General features: G+C 39.3%; 1 protein-coding gene across 1 annotated transcript in view; it reads right to left on the minus strand.

The window, feature by feature from the left end:
- The window catches only part of SLC9C2 (solute carrier family 9 member C2 (putative)), a 112,663-nt gene extending 100,776 nt beyond the window's left edge, over nucleotides 1-11,887 (minus strand). Inside the window, exons 1-3 of the mRNA XM_058310147.2 lie at nucleotides 11,688-11,887; nucleotides 5,886-5,986; nucleotides 4,387-4,515 (exon numbers count right to left, since the gene is read on the minus strand). Coding sequence (XP_058166130.1) covers nucleotides 4,387-4,515; nucleotides 5,886-5,986; nucleotides 11,688-11,814 — 357 coding nt within the window. The 5' untranslated portion in view covers nucleotides 11,815-11,887. The remainder of the gene's footprint in view (nucleotides 1-4,386; nucleotides 4,516-5,885; nucleotides 5,987-11,687) is intronic.
- Between the last annotated feature and the right edge of the window lie 6,869 nt (nucleotides 11,888-18,756).

An 18,756-nucleotide genomic window follows, 5' to 3' on the forward strand; every position in this document is an offset into this window, starting at 1 on the left:
TCTTTATGCAGCAATTATCATCACCCATCAACCACTGTCATGGAAGGCAGCAGTGGGGCTGGCCCCTGGCATAGCTTGCTAGTGCCAGAAAGGGATATAAAAATCCAGTTTCCCAAGATGGAGTTGAGGGTTAGCATGATTCAGCTGCTGATCACTGCTTTTGATTAGCTACTTCAGATGATTAGCTACTTGCTGGTTCTGAGGGCAGCCATTGTTCCAACCTGCCCCAGACAAAGGCAGTGGAAGAGACTTAAAGTTGGTAAGCTTCTTCAGAGTTGCATAGGATAGCTGAAGAGCTGTATTTGCTGAGCAGATGCCAAGTCAAGAAAGCACAGCTTTAGGGAGCTGTGAAAGAAGCTCCCTCCACAAGGCAGTTTGGAACTTGCTGGCACTCCCTTCATAGGTCCCTAGCTTTGATCCAGCTTGAAAGACTGACTTGGGAAACTCCTCCATGGTGTGCCCTCCTTCCAGAATTTGCCCTCCAGGCAAAAGCAGCTTAAGACACCAAAAGCAGTATAAGAAACAACTGAAGCTGGCTTATTTGCTTTAGGTCATGTGGTAGAACACCTGGGAGAGGGAGAAGCCCTGTTTCCTGGGATGAAAAGGGGGGTACTCAAACTCCTGTAAAGTGGGGAACTCCTAAGATCACTACCAAGCACTAGCCAGGATAAGACACAGGCCCAAAAGAGACAGAAAGGACCCTGCACTTTGCATTCACCTTGGACTGACTTTCCTGATAGGTGGGCTGAATTCTGATGAAGAGCAATAGCCAACACAGAGTCAATTTGCAAGGTGTAGAAGGTGCTTTTTGCTTTGGTTTGCTTAGTTTGTTAGCTCCTGACACTCAAGAAACTGTCTGTCATATCAGCTGGATGCAAATTCAAGAAACAGACATCTCAAGGAATAAATCCCAGAGTTAACATTTTAAAATATTAAAATGTACAGTGTGCAACAAAAGATTATGAGACAAAGAAATAGGAAATGGGGGTAAGCGGACTTGGCCCAGTGGTTAGGGCGTCCGTCTAACACATGGGAGGTCCACGGTTCAAACCCCAGGCCTCCTTGACCCATGTGGAGCTGGCCCGTGCGCAGTGCTGATATACACAAGGAGTGCCCTGCCACGCAGGGGTGTCCCCTGGGGAGCCCCACACACAAGGAGTGTGCCCCGTAAGGAGAGCCACCCAGCACGAAAGAAAGTGCACCCTGCCCAGGAATGGCGCCACACACACAGAGAGCTGACACAACAAGATGACGCAACAAAGAGAGACATAGATTCCTGTTCCGCTGGCAATAACAGAAGCAGACAAAGAAGAACACGCAGCAAAATTGACACAGAGAAGAGACAATGGGGGGGGGGGGGAAGGGGAGAGAGAAATAAATAAAAATAAATCTTAAAAAAGAAAATAGGAAATGGCTCACCCAAAGAGGATAAAAATCCAGAAGAAAGAAAGTGGAACTACTAAATAACTGTATTATTTAGAAATACAGTAATTTTGGCTGCATGTAAACTTATAGTGTCAATAATTGAGGAGATTATTTTTCTCAGGTAGTCATAAGTCGAGAAAAAGCAACCTTATGCTGCTATGGTGGCTCCCCAATGCTCTTTTTTTCTTTCCATTTATACATGCAGTATTTGTCCTCTTGTGTTTGGTTTGTTTTGCTCACCATAATGTCCTCCAGGTTCATCCATGCTGTCATATGTTTTGTGGCTTCATTTCTTCTTACCATTGCATAATACTCTATTGTGTCTATACCACATTCATCAATTGATGGACACCTAGGTTGTGTCCAACTTTTGGCAATCGCGAATAACATTACTGTGAACATTGGTGCTCAGACGTCTGTTTGTGTCACTGCTCTCAGTTCTTCTGGGTATATACCTTGGAATGGTCTTGCCAAGTCACATAGCAAGTCTATGTTCAACGTTCTTAGGAACTGCCAAACGATCCTCCAAAGTGGCTGTACCATTTTACATTCCCACCAACAGGGTATAAGCGTTCTTATCTCTTCACATCCTCTCACACATTTACAGTTTTCCAACTTTTTAATAGCAGCCAATCTAATAGGCATGAAATGATATCTCATTGTAGCTTTGATTTGTGTTTCCCTAATCACTAGTGATGTTGAACATTTTTTCATGTGTTTCTTCTTTGGACAAGTCTTTTGCCCATTTTTTTTTTAAGATTTATTTATTTATTTCTCTCCCCTCTCTCCCCCCAGTTGTCTGCTGTTTGTGTCCATTCGCTGTGTGTTCTTCTGTGACCACTTCTTAGCAGCAGCACCAGGGATCTGTGTTTCTTTTTGTTGCATCATCTTATTGTGTCAGCTCTCTGTGTGTGTGGCCCCATTCTTGGGCAGGCTGCACTTTCTTTTGCACTGGGCGGCTCTCCTTACTGGGTGCACTCCTTGCGCATGGGGCTTCCCTACACGGGGGACACCCCTGCGTGGCAGGGCACTCCTTGTGCGCCTAAGCACTGCACATGGGCCAGCTCCACACGGGTCAATGAGGCCCAGGGTTTGAACTGTGGACCTCCCATGTGGTAGGTGGACACCCTATCCACTGGACCAAGTCCACTTCCCTAAACATAGCTTTTTGAGACTGGCTTCCTTCTTTTAGCATAATGCATTTGAAGCTCTTCCAATAGTGTCTATCAATACTTCATTCCTCTCTTATTCCTGAGTAATCTTCCACTGTAAGGACATACCACAATTTGTCCACTTGCCAGTTGAAAGACATTTGGGTTGTTTCCTGATTTTGGATATTATGAATAAAGCTACTGTAAAGATTTGCACAGAGGCCTTTGCGAGAATATAAGTTGTCATTTCTCTTGGATAAATACATAGGAGCAGGCTTGCTGGGTCATATGGTACGTGTGTATGTTTAACTTATAGGACACTGCCAAATGTTTCCCCAAAATGGCTGCACCATTTTGCATTTTTATTAGCAATGCATGAGACTTAGTTTCTCCACATGTCATCAGCACTTGTATTATTAGGTTTGTTGTTGTTGTTACCATCATTCTAATAGTGTAGTAGTATCTCATTGTGATTTAAATTTGTATTTCTCTAATGACTTATGATGTTGAGCATATTTCCAAGTGCTTATTTCCCATTCATATATTTTCTTTGGTGAAATGACTACTCAAATCTTTCACCCTTCTAAATCTATTTCTAATCACAGTGAATATTAATGGTCTAAAACTAGTGTGTTTTGTTTTTTAAAAGAGAGTTTCTCAACCTGGATTAAAAAACAAAGTCTAATTGCGTACTTTCAATAAAAGACATCTAAGCATACGGACAACAAAGTCTTGAAAGAAAAGCATAGAAACACTACACTATAGCAGACAAATGCTAGCCAAAAGAAATCTGGTACATCTATAGTAATACTAGATAAAATTGACTTTAAGGCAAACAGCATTATTTGGGATAAAACTGTATTAAGTAATGAGAAACGGAAAAAATTAACTGGGAAATAACAATACCTAAAGGCACTTAATAACAAATCCTCTATTTTTATGAAGTAAAAACTGAGAAAATTGCAAGAAGAAATTAATAAGTCCCAGTCATAGTGAAAGCTAGTTAGATTGAGCTGGAAAATATTAGCAAGGATATAGGAAACTGAATTTCACAATTAACAATCATGATCTGAACAAATTTAGACCCCTGCACTCAATGAGAGAATACACATTCCTGCAAAGCAAACAAAACGTTTGGGAAAACTGATCATATACTAGACCACAAAATAAATCTCTACAAACTACAAAGAACTGATATACAAGCCACACTATTTGATCAGAGTGTGATAGGATAAATCATAATAAAAAGTCATATTTGAATTTTTTTAAAACTACTTCTAAATAATTAATGGGTCAAGTGAAAAATTATAACTGGATGATAGTGAAAGCAAAATCAAAATGTGGATGCAGCTAAAAGTGTACTTATATGAAAATTTAAAACCTTAAATGCACAAAATAGAAAAGGGCTAAAAATCAACTAAATTTCCAATTCACGATGTTAGAAAAATTACAACAGGATAAAACTAAAGAAAGTAATATGTTCTTTGAAAAGACCAATGAAATAGTCTAGCGAACAGGATTAAGAAAAAAAGAGGGCAGAAATAAAAACAATCTTAGCAGTGAAAACAGGTAAATCTACAGATAGAGTTGAGAGGAAGTTAGATGGGGGATTAGCATCCAAGCGCCACCATTTGTCAGCCTTGTGACTGCTGAGCTTCAGTTGCTCGTATGTAAAGGGGGGATGATTTTTACGCAGTGCCTGCTCACACCGGTCTCTCAGCAAATAGTAATCCCGCTCACACTAATTAACTAGTGATTCTGAAGAATGAGGAGAGTAAAACAATTAAAAATGGGAGATCTGTGTCCTTACCTGCCAAAATACATTCTTGAGTATATAAAAGTCCACATCCAAAGAGGCCATGAATATAATTAAAGGTAGAAAATAACAATAAAGTGAAAAGCTTGAGGTTCTTAGAAGAGGGTAGACAATCTTGTGAATCTAAATTAGCAAAGGCAAATGAGAAAGTTAGTCTGCTGCCATCTTCAAGTACTAGAAATTAGGTTGATGCTCTTTCAATCAATATAAATTTTAGAATAGTCCAATTTGCGGCTAATGAAAGATGAGCTACAAGGCCATTCCTGGGGGTCTTGTAGTGTATTTATTAATCCACCCATCCAGATAAGTTGTATGTATAGTCCTCTGTTCACTCCAGATAATTGTGTGGTTTGGGGCTAGATGAACATTGCTTGTGGTAAATAATCTGTTTTCCAAAGTTATGACTTTACCATTGGTGATCTCTGAGATGATTTTAGGTAAATGATTTAGGCTTGGCAAGTATTTTCTTACTTGTCTGTTAGGTATTTCAGGGTAGGGGTAGCTTGGACAGATCGTGATTTCACAGCCATTACTGCTTAGGATTTTAAAATTTTTGAGTCAAGTAGAGAAAAATAATATATGGATAATAGTCTAGATTCTGTATATAGGACATACATCATGAAGGCTGTACACAGATGAATAGAAAACACAACAACAATGAATGGAGCTTTATAAAAATTCCCTTCTAAAAATTTTATTTTGGCCCAATCGACAGTTTAATCTTCACTGCTTAATTTCTCTGTGCATCAGTTTCCTCATTTGTAAAATGGGGATAGAGTAACTACTCCATTGGGCTGTCGTGAGGATAAATGAATTAAGTAAAGAGTTAATAAATTAATTAATATAAAACACTTAAAAGGGAGCATATAGTAAATGCTCAAAATGTTAAGTAATAGTAATATTTCAAAAGAGTGACAAAAATCTTTCACAATCCTAGATATGTACAAGCATAATCTCAATTTTTAAAAACTGAAGGAATCAAGTGGAGACAAATTGCTATAGATCACATTGCTATGCTTTGAAACCAAGTTAATAACAAGTAAATAAATTAATGAAAATTTTCTTATATCTATATACATGATGTGATCCATGTTCTACATTTAATCCAGCAGTTAGAAAAGAAGAACCATGCTTTGTCATGAAAAGAGCTGGTGCCTTTTATAACTAGGGTCTCTATAGGTATTAAAGAGAAGAGGAGAGAAGAGGCCAATATATGAAAGGGGGAAATAATAAGAGCAAGTCTCCAAAGGCGGATGGTGAAGAACCCAAGAAGGAAAATTCTCCTCACATATAAATCAACACTTTATTTTAAGCTATATATCTCTCTCTCTTACCAGGCAGCTTTTCATTTAAAAAATTTTTAATTCTAGGTTAAATTTTTCAAGTAACTATTCACATTAAAAAGTCCATACATTCAGGGATGAGAGTAAGAGTGGACCTTGTTTTGGTCTTTGTCCTTTCTTTTATTCTCTAATTTATTGTACATACAGTACCTCAACAAAATTGTAGGCCAGTTGACCTAGTGCAAATCCCGATAGAGAAAGAACTGTAAGGACAAGGACTTCAGAATTCTTTATGAACGCTTTCAAAAATCCTAAAAAAAGATGCATATATGTTATTTAGACATAATTTATAGTTTCAAAACATTTTAGTCAATGATCCTTCTCCCTATTTATTCAATTTTAAACTTCTTTTGAGTATCATATAATTATGGATGAATAATTGACTGCTACTACAAATACTATCTCTTATTAGTATAAAATTATCTTTTAAGACACACATAATGAAACATCTCTGACAGGTAAATGTGGCAAATACTGAAGTTCCTAACAACCTCCCATTTGCCCACCCAATGGCACATTAGGATCACTATCTAGGTATCTTATTTATGGATCTGATGGTGAAAAACTATGAAAAGCCAAACTTCATATCTACATAGTACATCTTACATTAATAATTACTCACCATAAGGTACAACATATATTCTATGGTTTTCCCTAAAGCCAGAAATATTTTTAACTGAGCTCCTGCCATAAGGTGAAGCCATCTTCACCAGACAAATAACAAAAGACACTTATTCTCTGTCTATACACATTTTTTTCTGTACTTGACACGCTCTGATCTAGCCAAGATTATTAAGTTCATTCCCTCCAGAGGCAATTAATTATATATTATCATTATTATAAGTTAATTATAATCCAATTAATTTATGACAGATGAGATTCACTGGTAGCCCAGCTTCTGCTTTTCCTGTCTTCCAGATGTACTTCAAGTCAAAGCAGAAAATGTTTGTTGAATACTTCTTATGTGAAAGGCCAGATGATGAAATGTTTCTCAACTATTTCTGCAATGTTCTTTACTGCTGGAGCTCTTGTGTCTTTGAAACATAAATGATCTAGAGCTAGTCAAGTTCATGGTCACCAGCACCTCATGGTACCAAAAGGGAACAAGGTCACTAGTGGGTATTTTAAAGACCACCCCCCACCCAGTGAAATAACTTTTACTCCCTAACATAATAATTAAAACTGAAGAAGTTTTTTTATGTGTATTTGCTTCACTGTTTGGTTTATACTCTTCCTAGTTCAGAAAGAATTTTAAGGCAGCTGCCAGTTTTCCCAAATAAATTTTTCTTTTACAAGGTTCTAGATTAGGTAGCACTGAATTACAGAATAAAGCACGTATATTTTTTACTATTCTATCGGTATAAACATACCTTTTCAATTCTTAATCATTGTTTAAGAGGCCCCGATTTGGGAAGCCTTTCCTAATTCCCCATCTTTGAGGGACTAGTGCATCTTCCTGGAAAAATCAGGTAAAAAAAGCTGCACAGTAAACAGTGCCTCAAATGACAGGGCTTCTGAGGCCTCTGGAGACATCCAGACACTATAACCAGGGCCAGCAAGCTCAGAAATTCAGCATCCTGTCAGTGGGCCTTACTCTGGAATTTATGCTCCCCAGTGTAACAGACTTAGACTCATTTATAATTTCCCTACACATTGCTCTTCTGCCTCTTTTATTTGAACCCATAATTAGCACTATACTTGCTAAATACATGTCCCAGACACTTAAGTCTTTGGTCCATTCATGTGCCAGTTAAGCCCTGAATCTCAGCAGAGTTGCAACACCTACTCTCCAGTTCACTGGACTCACCCAGGACAACTAACGAGGAGGTGATGACAGACAACACCCATCCCAAGGAAGAGAGTCTCTGCAACTGCAAGCAACATAATTCCATTCATCTGCCCCATGGGTCCTAAGCCCCCTCTCAGTTAGAAACAGAGTGGGCATCACCATCCCCAAATCCTCAAGATTGGGGAAGGAACAATGGGCTAAAGTAGACTTATTATTATTCTATTATAGACTATTAGTCTAGCAATGGAAGAAATTTTATCACTGATAGAAAGGCAGTGGCAGGGAGAGGGAAGAATAGGCATAATATGGGGGCAATATTGGAACACTGGAATTGTCCTGCATGACACTGCAATGATGATACAGGCCATTTTATATTTTGCCATAACCTACAAAACTGTGCAGGATAGAGTGTAAATCATAATGTAAACTAAAGTCCAAGTTAGCTCCAATGCTTCAATATGTGTTCATCAATTGTAACAAATGTACCACACTAATGAAGGATGTTGCTAATGTGGGAAAGTGTGGGAGGGGAAGGGGTGGAGCATATGGGAATCTCCTGTATATATTTGGGGGGGGGGTGGATTTTTAAAATTTCATGCTTCAGATTCTTATATGTACATTAAGTACTACATAAACTTGTCTTTAGATCAATATTAGACTTGGGGCGAAGTTACATCATGTGAACTTATTTGGAGAAATACAACCTAGCCATTCCGCTTGTAAATATTGATAAGAGCTACAAAGTTAGAAAACAGGGAAACACTGCTCTCACTTTTTAACCTCACTATTGGGTTAACTCTTCAACATTTACCCTTGAGATAGTTCAAACATGTTATCAAGATATGTAGGAAATTACATATTTTGTGTAAGTGGTCCCTGGGCTGCACTTACGACAAGAAAATACACCAGCACTGTACAATAAACTAGTATCATGGGTTACAAAAATTGGTCAAAGTCAAAATGGATATTTAAGGTTGGAGGGATCCTTTAAATATTCATCTTTGGACTTAAGGAAAAAAAAATAGTCCTGATAATGCATTTTGCTCTCTTAAAAATAGGAAGTGTTTTAGCAGCTTAAATCTTTTCAGTTACAATACAAAACTTCTTACACTAGGATTTATTTATTTTTTTATATCCCCCTTGTGGCTTTTTGCTTGCTGTCTGTTCTCTCTGTTTTGCTGTGCGCTCTTCTATGCTTCTGCTTGTCTCCCTTTTTTTGTTGTTGTTGTGTCACCTTGCTGAGTTGGCTCTCTGTGGCATGCGAATGAGCCTGCCTTCACAAGGAGGCCCTGGACGCAAACCCAGGGCCTCCCATATGATAGACAGGAGCCCAACTAATTGAGCCACAGCCACTTCCCTACTAGGATTTATTTTGAAAAATAGTTTACAACCAAACCAATTATACAGACACTGGCACTTTATTTTTTATTTTTTTATTTTTTTAAAAAGATTTATTTTTTGTTTCTCTCCCCTTTTACCACCTCAGTTGTCTGTTCTCTGTGTCCATTTGCTGCGTGTTCTTTTGTCCACTTCTGTTGTTGTCAGCAGCACCGGAATCTGTGTTTCTTTTTGTTGCATCATCTTGCTGTGTCAGCTCTCTGTGTGTGCAGCGCCATTCTTGGGCAGGCTGAACTTTCTTTTCCGCCAGGTGGCTCTCCTTACGGGGCGCACTCCTTGTGTGTGGGGCTCCCCTACGTGCCCCTGCGTGGCACAGCACTCCTTGTGTGCATCAGCACTGCATGTGGGCCAGCTCCACATGGGTCAAGGTGGCCCCGGGTTTGAACTGCGGACCTCCCATATGGTAGACGGACGCCCTATCCACTGGGCTAAGTCTGCTTCCCAACACTGGCACTTTAAAGGGCAAACTTTAAAAACAAATTAATCTGAACCTTTAATATTAGGCTATAGCACAGAAAAGTCCATGGTCTTACATTCAGCAAATTCAAACTAAAATACTATATTTTTATAGGATAAAGGCCAACAAAACTTTACATATGCTACAAGTTTATTACATGTGTTTACATGGCTCTTTCTTTCCTAGGTACCTAAAACTTACACATTATACAAATTCACCACACAAAGCCCACCTCTGCAGGGGTGATTTTTGAGACCAGATAACTGTCAATAGCTTGTGCAGTGCTAGAATACAGAAAATGTATTTTAAAAGCTATTTAGTGACTGCCAAATACTGTACCTATTTTTTTTAATGGCTTTGGAACATCTATTGGCAGACACCGAATCACTGTATGTAAGAACAGGGCCACTGGGGTGTAGTGTGCCTCATTCTAATAAGCCCCAATGCCCTTTCCACATTCACCACTGTATAATGTATTAAAATGAAACTTCATTAAGGAAAATTCACATTTTCTTTTGGCAGTGCATCAAGTTGTTGGCATATTAGTTGTTGAGGTTTTATAGGACATTAAACTTTAAAATATGCCACTAGTCCTCCATGCTTATGTCTTAGCTAGTTATTTGTAAGATCTGATTCACCAGCTTTCAGCAAGTAAATCTACTGATCCATGAATGATCATTTTAAATTAATTTCTCCCAACAAGTATTAGAAAATCTAAATTTGGTTTCACTTGAGTTCTTTGATTAAAAAATCAATATCAAGTACAACCAATAATTTAGTCAAGTTGCATTGTTACTAACATTACAACACATAAGTGAGATGAAGCTTAATCATGTTTTCTACATTAGCAGTTTTACATGCAGATTAATTCCCTAAGGAATGTTTTAGACAAACTGACAACTAGTCTTAAATGTGACACCTAAATTCAAGCATTAGTACTTTATTTTATACCTGTACTTTAAGTGAGGTTTTAAGTTGAAATGTCATTATTATCTTATCAGAAGGATTAAGGGAAACAGGAACCCAATGGCTTGGAGGCTTAGGAAGAACACTTGGTGATGATGGCTCACGAAATTTGGCTCCAGCATATTTCTGACTAGTTTGGGACTTAAAAAGTAAACCAGGACTTGATAAGCTAGCGTTCCAATTTTCATTATTAGGAAAATGTACTTTGTTCTTCCCCCCATTTTGCATGACCTGCCACGCAGCTGCTCATGGGTTATAACCATGACCTCTTTCTTTTTTTTTATGAACAATCTTCATCTGGGAATTCTGATCCTTGATATTCTATCAAGCTGTTGTTGGTTCTTCCTAATGTTTCTAGACTGGGGAATGGGAATGCTGGACCTCCTCCACCACCTAGCTTCAGGTTCTTTGTCACCTTTCAGTCAGCTTTTCAGATTGCAGGATTTCCACGACCTGTTCTCTTCCTTGCTGCCAAGCCCGGGATAACAAGCGTTGTTTTCTGACAAATCCTTTCCTTTGTGTGAATACAGACGTTTTCATGGGCTGATCTGCTGAGTTCAGCCTAGGAGCTGAGGTCAACATGAGTCTCCTCAGCACACAAGTTTGAGAGGTCACAGCGACTTCAAGCTCAGAAATGCTACAGTGGCAGAACCTGCTCAACGGTGAAGCCTCCCTCCCCTTCAGGGAGAGATGAGGCACGGAACAAAGCCCGAGAGCACCGATGACCTAGTTGCTCACCACTCCAGCGTCCACACACCCAACCAACCCCTTCTGCCTCCCCTCATATTGTTTATGTAACATTTATGTAATCTAAGTCTTCTTTAAAAATAAAAATTTAAAATTTAAAAAAACATAGTAGTATGGACAAAAGTGATGAAGTCAACTATACAAATTGTGAATCATATGTCTGGGTTCCACTTGTCTACTTGCCCACTTGTCCTCTCCTAACCCCAAATAATTTGGTCAGACTAGACCTGGCCAGGCAGGTAATATCTTCCTTGTTACTAGAGAACCTTGACCATACCTTTATAGTTATGCTTACCACATGGCACTGTAATTATTTGTTTGCCTCTCCCCCCATTAGAAGGCATCTTGAGGTTAAGGACTGTCTAAATCTCCTTATAGCCTCAAGCCTACCACGCTGCTGTGCTCAGAAAATGTCACTGAATGAAGGAACATAATATAGATGCTGCTTATAATCAAATGAAGCTAGACTGACAGCATTAACTCACATCTTATCATTGCATTGGGTCCCTTCTTTTAATGTAGTTGTAATCATTTTCTATACTAAGGAAAGCTTCAGAGAGCAAAGGAAAGATGATATTCAAAAACAGCCACCTACCTCCCAAAACAACAGTGGAACAAACAAGCATTGAGAAGTGTGTCTTTATATTAGTGTAGTCAGCAAACCTCCCACAGAGTAAATCAGGTCTGGGCCTTTCTTTTTGCGTCCAGAAGGAAGAGTTCATTTTTGCCTTGACTTTTCCAGTCCTAACTTGAATTCATATGTGAATTATTTATGGACACTTTCGCCACTACCAAGTAATCTGTTTAATATGCAAAAAGAAAAAATGAGACCTGCTGGGACCCAATTTATCCACATTCCCGCTAAAATTGTACTGTACTCAAATCTGAGCACATTTCCTCTTTCCACAGGGTACACATTAATACCTCCAGTTCCACCTCTTGCTCGAAGAGGATATCCTAGGAACACTAGCAGCAGTGTTTTTTCCTCATGCAACTACATGTGTATACATTGTTGCACTTACCATTGTAATGATATGGTAATGTGATTGCCTTCCCCAATGGACTATAAGTTTCTTGAAGGCCAGGGCTAAATATTAATTTTCTTCAAGGCTATGCACACAGTATGCTTGTAATAGGCTCTTCATAAATATTTGATAAACTCTTTGAGGGGGAAGGAGAAAGGATAAATGATATTTTCCTGGTGCTCCCTGGGTACAAAACATTCTGGAAATCCCTTTATCTATTCCTACCCCAAACCCCTCTTTTTCATCAGTCAGCCTCCTCCAAAATCCAAAATGGACAATAAAGTCAAAGTTGAGTCATACAAGTTAAAGTTGGGTATAGGGGTGGAGTGAGTAACCTAAAAGCAAAAGAAAGGACTAAAGTCGAGATTTGATAAAATTATGCCTTTAAGTGAATTAGAAAAAAGTTCCCCTTCCTCAAAGCAATGCAGCCTGACAACAGGGCACATGGCTTGTCAAATGCAGGCTGGATTTCAGTTCCAAGACCCCACCTCAACTGGTGCCCTCTGTAGGACACAAGTCTATGTTTGCACAAGTCTATGTGGTGGTCCTGAAAAGGATTTGTTCTGTTTTATTTCTCCTTGTATCTAGCCTTAACTTTAAAAGTCCTAAAAGTTCCTGAAGTAACCCCAACAATATTTAGAGTTCATCTTTTGTCCTTGTTTTGCACTTATTTGGTCTACAGATCACAATGATTCTGATGTGAAGCAGGTAGGGGACCAGAAATAAGATTCAAAATGCTACATCTTCAAATCACTTCAACTGTCCCCAAAGCAGCCCCTTGGGTCCCTGGCATCTTCAAACCCTGCTATCCCTATTTTCATCATAGATTGCATCACCCTCAAATCAAACTCCTCTCCAAACTACCAAGACCAGTGAGATCTTCTTCCAAGTTTAAGCTGGTTCAGAGTTGAAACCAAGATGAAGGCTCTCGCAAACAAAGAACCAATGCTCAGCTCTGCGTCCGTTTGAGAAGAACAGTACTGCCAACTGATCATCACACTGAAAGCCATGCTCAAGCTTACTTCCCATTGGCCTCTTCCCAACTTGCTTTCATTCTGATTGGCTACATACATTGCCCCATGCCCAATCCAGAAGAAGTTAAGTAATCCAACTCCAAGGAAGCCTGTATTTCTTAATGTTCAAGCTGTGACTACACCCACAACCATTTTAACTGTTTTTCATTGCCTGATATGAGCAGACATCGTCAATGATATTGACCTTAAATAGGATCATCTTCCATTTGTTTCTTTAATAATATGTGCACTTTATTTATATATTTTAAAAATTTATTTTTTATTTATTTCTCTCCTTTTCCCTCCCCGCACCCTGCACCCCTACCCCCAGTAGTCTGCTCTCTGCATACATTCACTGTGTGTTCTTCTGTGACCGCCTCTATCCTCATCAGTGGCACCAGAAATATGTGTTTCTTTTTGTTGCGTCAGCTCTCCGTGTGTGCGGCGCCATTCTTGGGCAGGCTGCATTCTCTTTCGCCCTGGACTGCTCTCCTTTCAGGGAGCACTCCTTGCATGTGGGGCTCCCCTTCCCCGGGGACACCCCTGCGTGGCAGGGCACTCCTTGCACGCATCAGCACTGCGCATGGGCCAGCTCCACACGGGTCAAGGAGGCCCGCGGTTTGAACTGTGGACCTCCCATGTGGTAGGTGGATGCCCTACCCATTGGGCCAAGTCCGCTTCCTTTCCCCAACCCTACCCAGTTGAGCAAAGAGCCTAATCTTCTTCAACACTGCCTTGTCTCCTCTCTGACTCTTTTTAATTCTCCCTTCTCCATTTTCTCTTTCTCTATCTCCCCTTCCTTTTTCATCTTTCTCACTCCCATTTCCTTCCCTAACTCCAATTTGTCATTGGCTTTTGAACCTTTATTTGAAGAAACAATGCCTCCCATTCTTTATGGGACAAATGTATCCTAAATTCTGTGATGCCTAACATACAGTTTTTGCCTCAAATCCTCACTAAAAACAGAGTTATAAATATTAAATAAATTAATATAATTCATAAATTTAAAGTGTGTTTTCATGGAAGAGTTATTTTGTGACTATGAGATCCTGTTCTCTCATTCCTAGGCCACCACAAATCAAGGTTACTACATATCCTTTTCACCAGGGCACCAAGGATATTACCATAGCAACAAGACTACTACATCTATTATCAATATTCTCCATCACTGTGTATCAAGGAAACTTTGACAAATTAAAATGCCAATTTCTACCTGACTGGCGTTTCAGGTGACAGCTCCATGTCTGTCCCTGACTGCAACACCCACCATCAGCACCCACACACCATCCCCTAAAATATTACTTTACACCAATGGGGACTGGTTTCTGAACAGCTTTGCATGGTTTTTTTAAGTCACAGGGCCCATCCCAACCATAAATGGCAGGGATGATTTTTTTAAGTTGTCTTAGAACTTACTCATAGGTTTTTTCCTTACTCTTTTCCACCCTGCCCTTATTTAATTCTCCCAATAACCAAATACATTACCCTTTCTCCCTTTTCATTTTCACCTTATCTATCCTGGTTGTCACCTTGATTTTTCTCAATATTAAGTTTTGTTGTCTCTTCAACATTACTACTTCAAATCATTTTGAGTGATGCTCTGCCTGGTTCTACCTGGTTCCTATTCTACTGCTCTCTCCTCGGGCTCACCTGATTCACCTAGGTCCTACAGGGATGATTCTTGGGGTTTCAAAGTTCAAAACTCACATCCTCCATGGTTTTTATTAACATCTTCATACTTCAAGAAAAATGGGGCAAAATACTCTAAGAGTAAGCTCTAGATTACATATAGTTCTTAGAACTAGAAATAGCACATAATTAAAGTAGATGATCAAATTTCACTACCTTACAGGAAGTGGATGTGGCTCAACTGATAGAGCATCTGTCTACCATATGGAGGGTCCAGGGTTCGATCCCCAGGGCCTCCTGACCTGTGTGGTGAGCTGGCCCACATGCAGTGCCGCCTCACACAAGGAGTGCCATGCCACTCCTGCGTAGGGGTGCCCCATGTGCAAGGAGTGCATCCCACAAGGAGAGCCATCCTGTGTGAAAAAAGCATAGACCACCCAGGAGTGGCACCACACACACAGAATGCTGATGCAACAAGGTGACGCAACAACAACAATATTTCTTTTAAATTATCCAGTGCCACTGGATAATGCAAGCAGATGCAGAAGAACACACAGCAAATGGACACAGAGCAGACAACAGGGGTAAGGGGAGAGAATAAATTTAAAAAAAAAATATATATATATATATATATATATAAAATTTCTCTACCTTACCACCTTTTCCACAGAGTTCAATTAAAAAGCAATAATTTTATATTTCACCATTTTGGGTAAAGTCAAATAAAAGACTTTGGTAGCTTTGGGGAGTTGAAGGAGGGGGGTTGCCTAGTGTGTATCCCATCAACCCAGTCTTTTGGTGACAGACTCTACTGAATGAGATGAGAACACAGAATGCTTAGTCATCATTCTTTACTCCCCTAACACTGTGATGACTAGTCAGGGGTGGTCACTGAATTCAGACAGGATGATAATTTCTTAGGTTGATACATGCCATTATTGAGAGAAAACTGTTCTCTTTCCACTTGGTTGATATGCTGCTATGTGACAGCCTTGAATAGCTAGACACCATTTTCTCAGCTGCATGGAGAAAATTCATATACAGTCTGAAAGATTCTGTGAGGTACCACCTTAGATATTTCTGAAGTCTTAAATAACCTTACAATCCCATTCTGGATTTGATTTTTTTTTTTCCCAGAAATTTTTTTGCCATCAAGAGAGGTAAGGAATGAGAAGCAATTTTTTTTTCAAATCCAGCAAATGCTAGCTCCTTTATATTTCTTTTAAATTGTTTTTGAAAACTGAACTGTTCCTTTTCAGCACATCTCTTTCTTCTCACATTTTACTAGAAAGCACCAGGTGACACTTGAGTACTTTGCCTGGAAATATCTTGAGCAAGATCCTTGAGTTCATTATCTACACAAGCAAAAGTGCTGCCAAACTGAGCACCACCACATAACAAGGGACTTTTTTCTCCAGCTTTCCATAACATTTCCCTCTCTTTACTACAAACTACCATTAATACCTTCCTAGAAGCCCTTGAGCTTCTTCTAATACTCTACTTGAGGCCCTGTGGCTTTCACAAACATTCTCCTCTATGCCCTTTCCATGGTATCTGCCTACCACCCAGTCCTAAAGCCAATGCCACATATTTTAGCTTTTGTAATGTCAATTTCTCACTTCCAGTTTCCAAAATGTGTACCTTATTTATTGCTACATAACAAATAAACACAAAACTGAGTAGCTTAAAACATCAACCATCATTTATGTGGCTCATTTGCAGTTTTGGCAAGGCTCAGCAAAGAAGGTTTGTCTCTGCTCCATACGGCATCACCTGGGGTGGCTTGACTGGAGGATCCACTTCCAAGAGGTCTAACTCACATGGCTGGCAAGTTAATGATGTCTGCTGGCTGGCAGTTCAGGCAGGGCTGTGGGTTGGGGCCTCGTTCCATTCCATTGGGCCTCTCCATGGGTTGCTTTGCTTTCGACATGGCAGGTTTTCAAGAGCAAGTATCTCAAGAGAATTAGGTGGAAGCTGCACCGTTGGTTATGCTCTAGCTTTGGAAATCACATAGTATCACTTTTACTTTAGTCACAATCCTGACCAGGTTCATGGGGAGAGAATATTGACTTCACCTGTCTATGGGAGGAATATCAAGACCACATTGTTAGAAGAGCATGTGGGATGGGAGATGTTGCTATAGCCATCTTGGAAATTTCAATCTCTCACATATTAGGTTGAACATCAAGGTGACTGTCAGACTTTTATAATTTGAGGTGATCATGTTAACCTAACTAGACAGTTTGCCTGCTGTAGCATAGTCTAGAGCAGAAGTTCTCAAAGGGTAAACCACAGGCTAGTTGTAATTGACGACAAAAGTGCCATCATCCGTGGCAAAATGAAAAAAATAAATACAACACATAGCCCTGTAATAAAGTTTAATTTATTCAACTTAAAGGATAGAGACTTACACTGAGATTATATCCTGTTCTTTTCTGTTGTAAAATGTCTTGTCTTTCATTAAATATAGTGGTGAAGTTATTTTCTTAAGGATGTTATATCAATTCCCTCCCTTAATTTTTTTAAACTTTTCTGATCAATGAAATACAAAAATCTAAAGATTCACTGCTTAGAAGTTATTATAACATTAAATTTAACATTTGCCTGACAACTTTTCAGATAATGTTGGAGGCTTTCTTGAATTACTAGCATGCACTCTGAAATAGTAGTTATGGTGTGGGTGCTAAGAAAAAGTCATAAAGCTACCTGTGTTACAGCTTAAACTTGAACCATTAGGGCATTTTAACCCTCCTATGAATATATGTATAATTCAAAGCAATGATCAGTAACAGGAGGTAATCCTGTATCTCTCAAAATGAACTGAAGTTATACATCTATAGATATAAAAAATGTTCAGATCCTTGCATCAAAGTTATCTTTCAAGTGAGATCCAGGAATCCCTTGGTAATCACCAGTTTCACATGCCTGAAAATTAATGTGGTATTCAAGGTGAAGACTTGGAAATGAGAGAAGAAACAAGAAACTAGACATACAGTCATAATGTTGGCTGTGTGTATCTTATCTGCTGAAGGGGTGGGAAATAAAATGGGGCACTGACACGAGCAAGATATAGGGTTAAGGACTCAGGAGTTATTTTTATAAAGATGAATACGTTGAATGAATGAATGAATGAATGAATAGGTAATGAGTTCTATGAATATGGTAGTCCCAAAAGAAAATGAATTCAACTATTATTTATTGAACACTTACTATCTTACAGACTCTTAAGATATGAAGAAGACTCGCAATTTGAGATTATTTATGAATTCCAAAAAGAGAAATTATGTTTGTAAACTGGTCTGTTCCGCTGGGCATGATACCCTTTGATTGTATTAGATTCAGTTGACACGTTTTTGTTTAAATCATATTAAGATTAGGACTTGGATTCAACCACATCATTAGGGCAACTCGATTTGAGTCCCTGCCTGCCCCCACCCTCTTTGTGGGCTATATAAATGGACACTCAATCGAGAACACAGTGTACAAGATACACACAGGATCCTGCAGCCCCAGGAAGAGAGATGATCCTGATAGTTTACAGCTGACCTTGTGAAGAAAACAGAACAGCTGACCCTAGAAGGAAATGAACCCCAGGAAGAGAGAAGAGCCCTCCAGCCTATAGCTGAGATCAGAACAAGCAGGGGGATAGAGGGAGGAGACAGGGCCTTAAAAGGAAGAGGAAGACTGAACCCTCACAGACATCACCTACCATCTTGCTTCAACATATGATAACAGACTTTGGGTGAGGAAGCACCTCTTATGGTACCTTGAGTTGGACTCTTTAGGGCCTTGTGACTATAAGCTTCTACCCCAAATAAATATCCTTTATAAAAGCCAAGAGATTTCTGGTACTTTGCATCAGCACCCCTTTTGGCTGACTAATACAAAGACCAAGACCAAGTACCTTCTCTCAAAAAGGCTCACAATTCACACAGTGAGACAAACATGTAGACAATTAAATAGAATATACTATGAGGCTATTAGCACTATGGGCATG

This window comes from Dasypus novemcinctus, chromosome 13, assembly GCF_030445035.2.
Source record: "Dasypus novemcinctus isolate mDasNov1 chromosome 13, mDasNov1.1.hap2, whole genome shotgun sequence".
NCBI classification, from domain to species: Eukaryota; Metazoa; Chordata; class Mammalia; order Cingulata; family Dasypodidae; genus Dasypus; species Dasypus novemcinctus.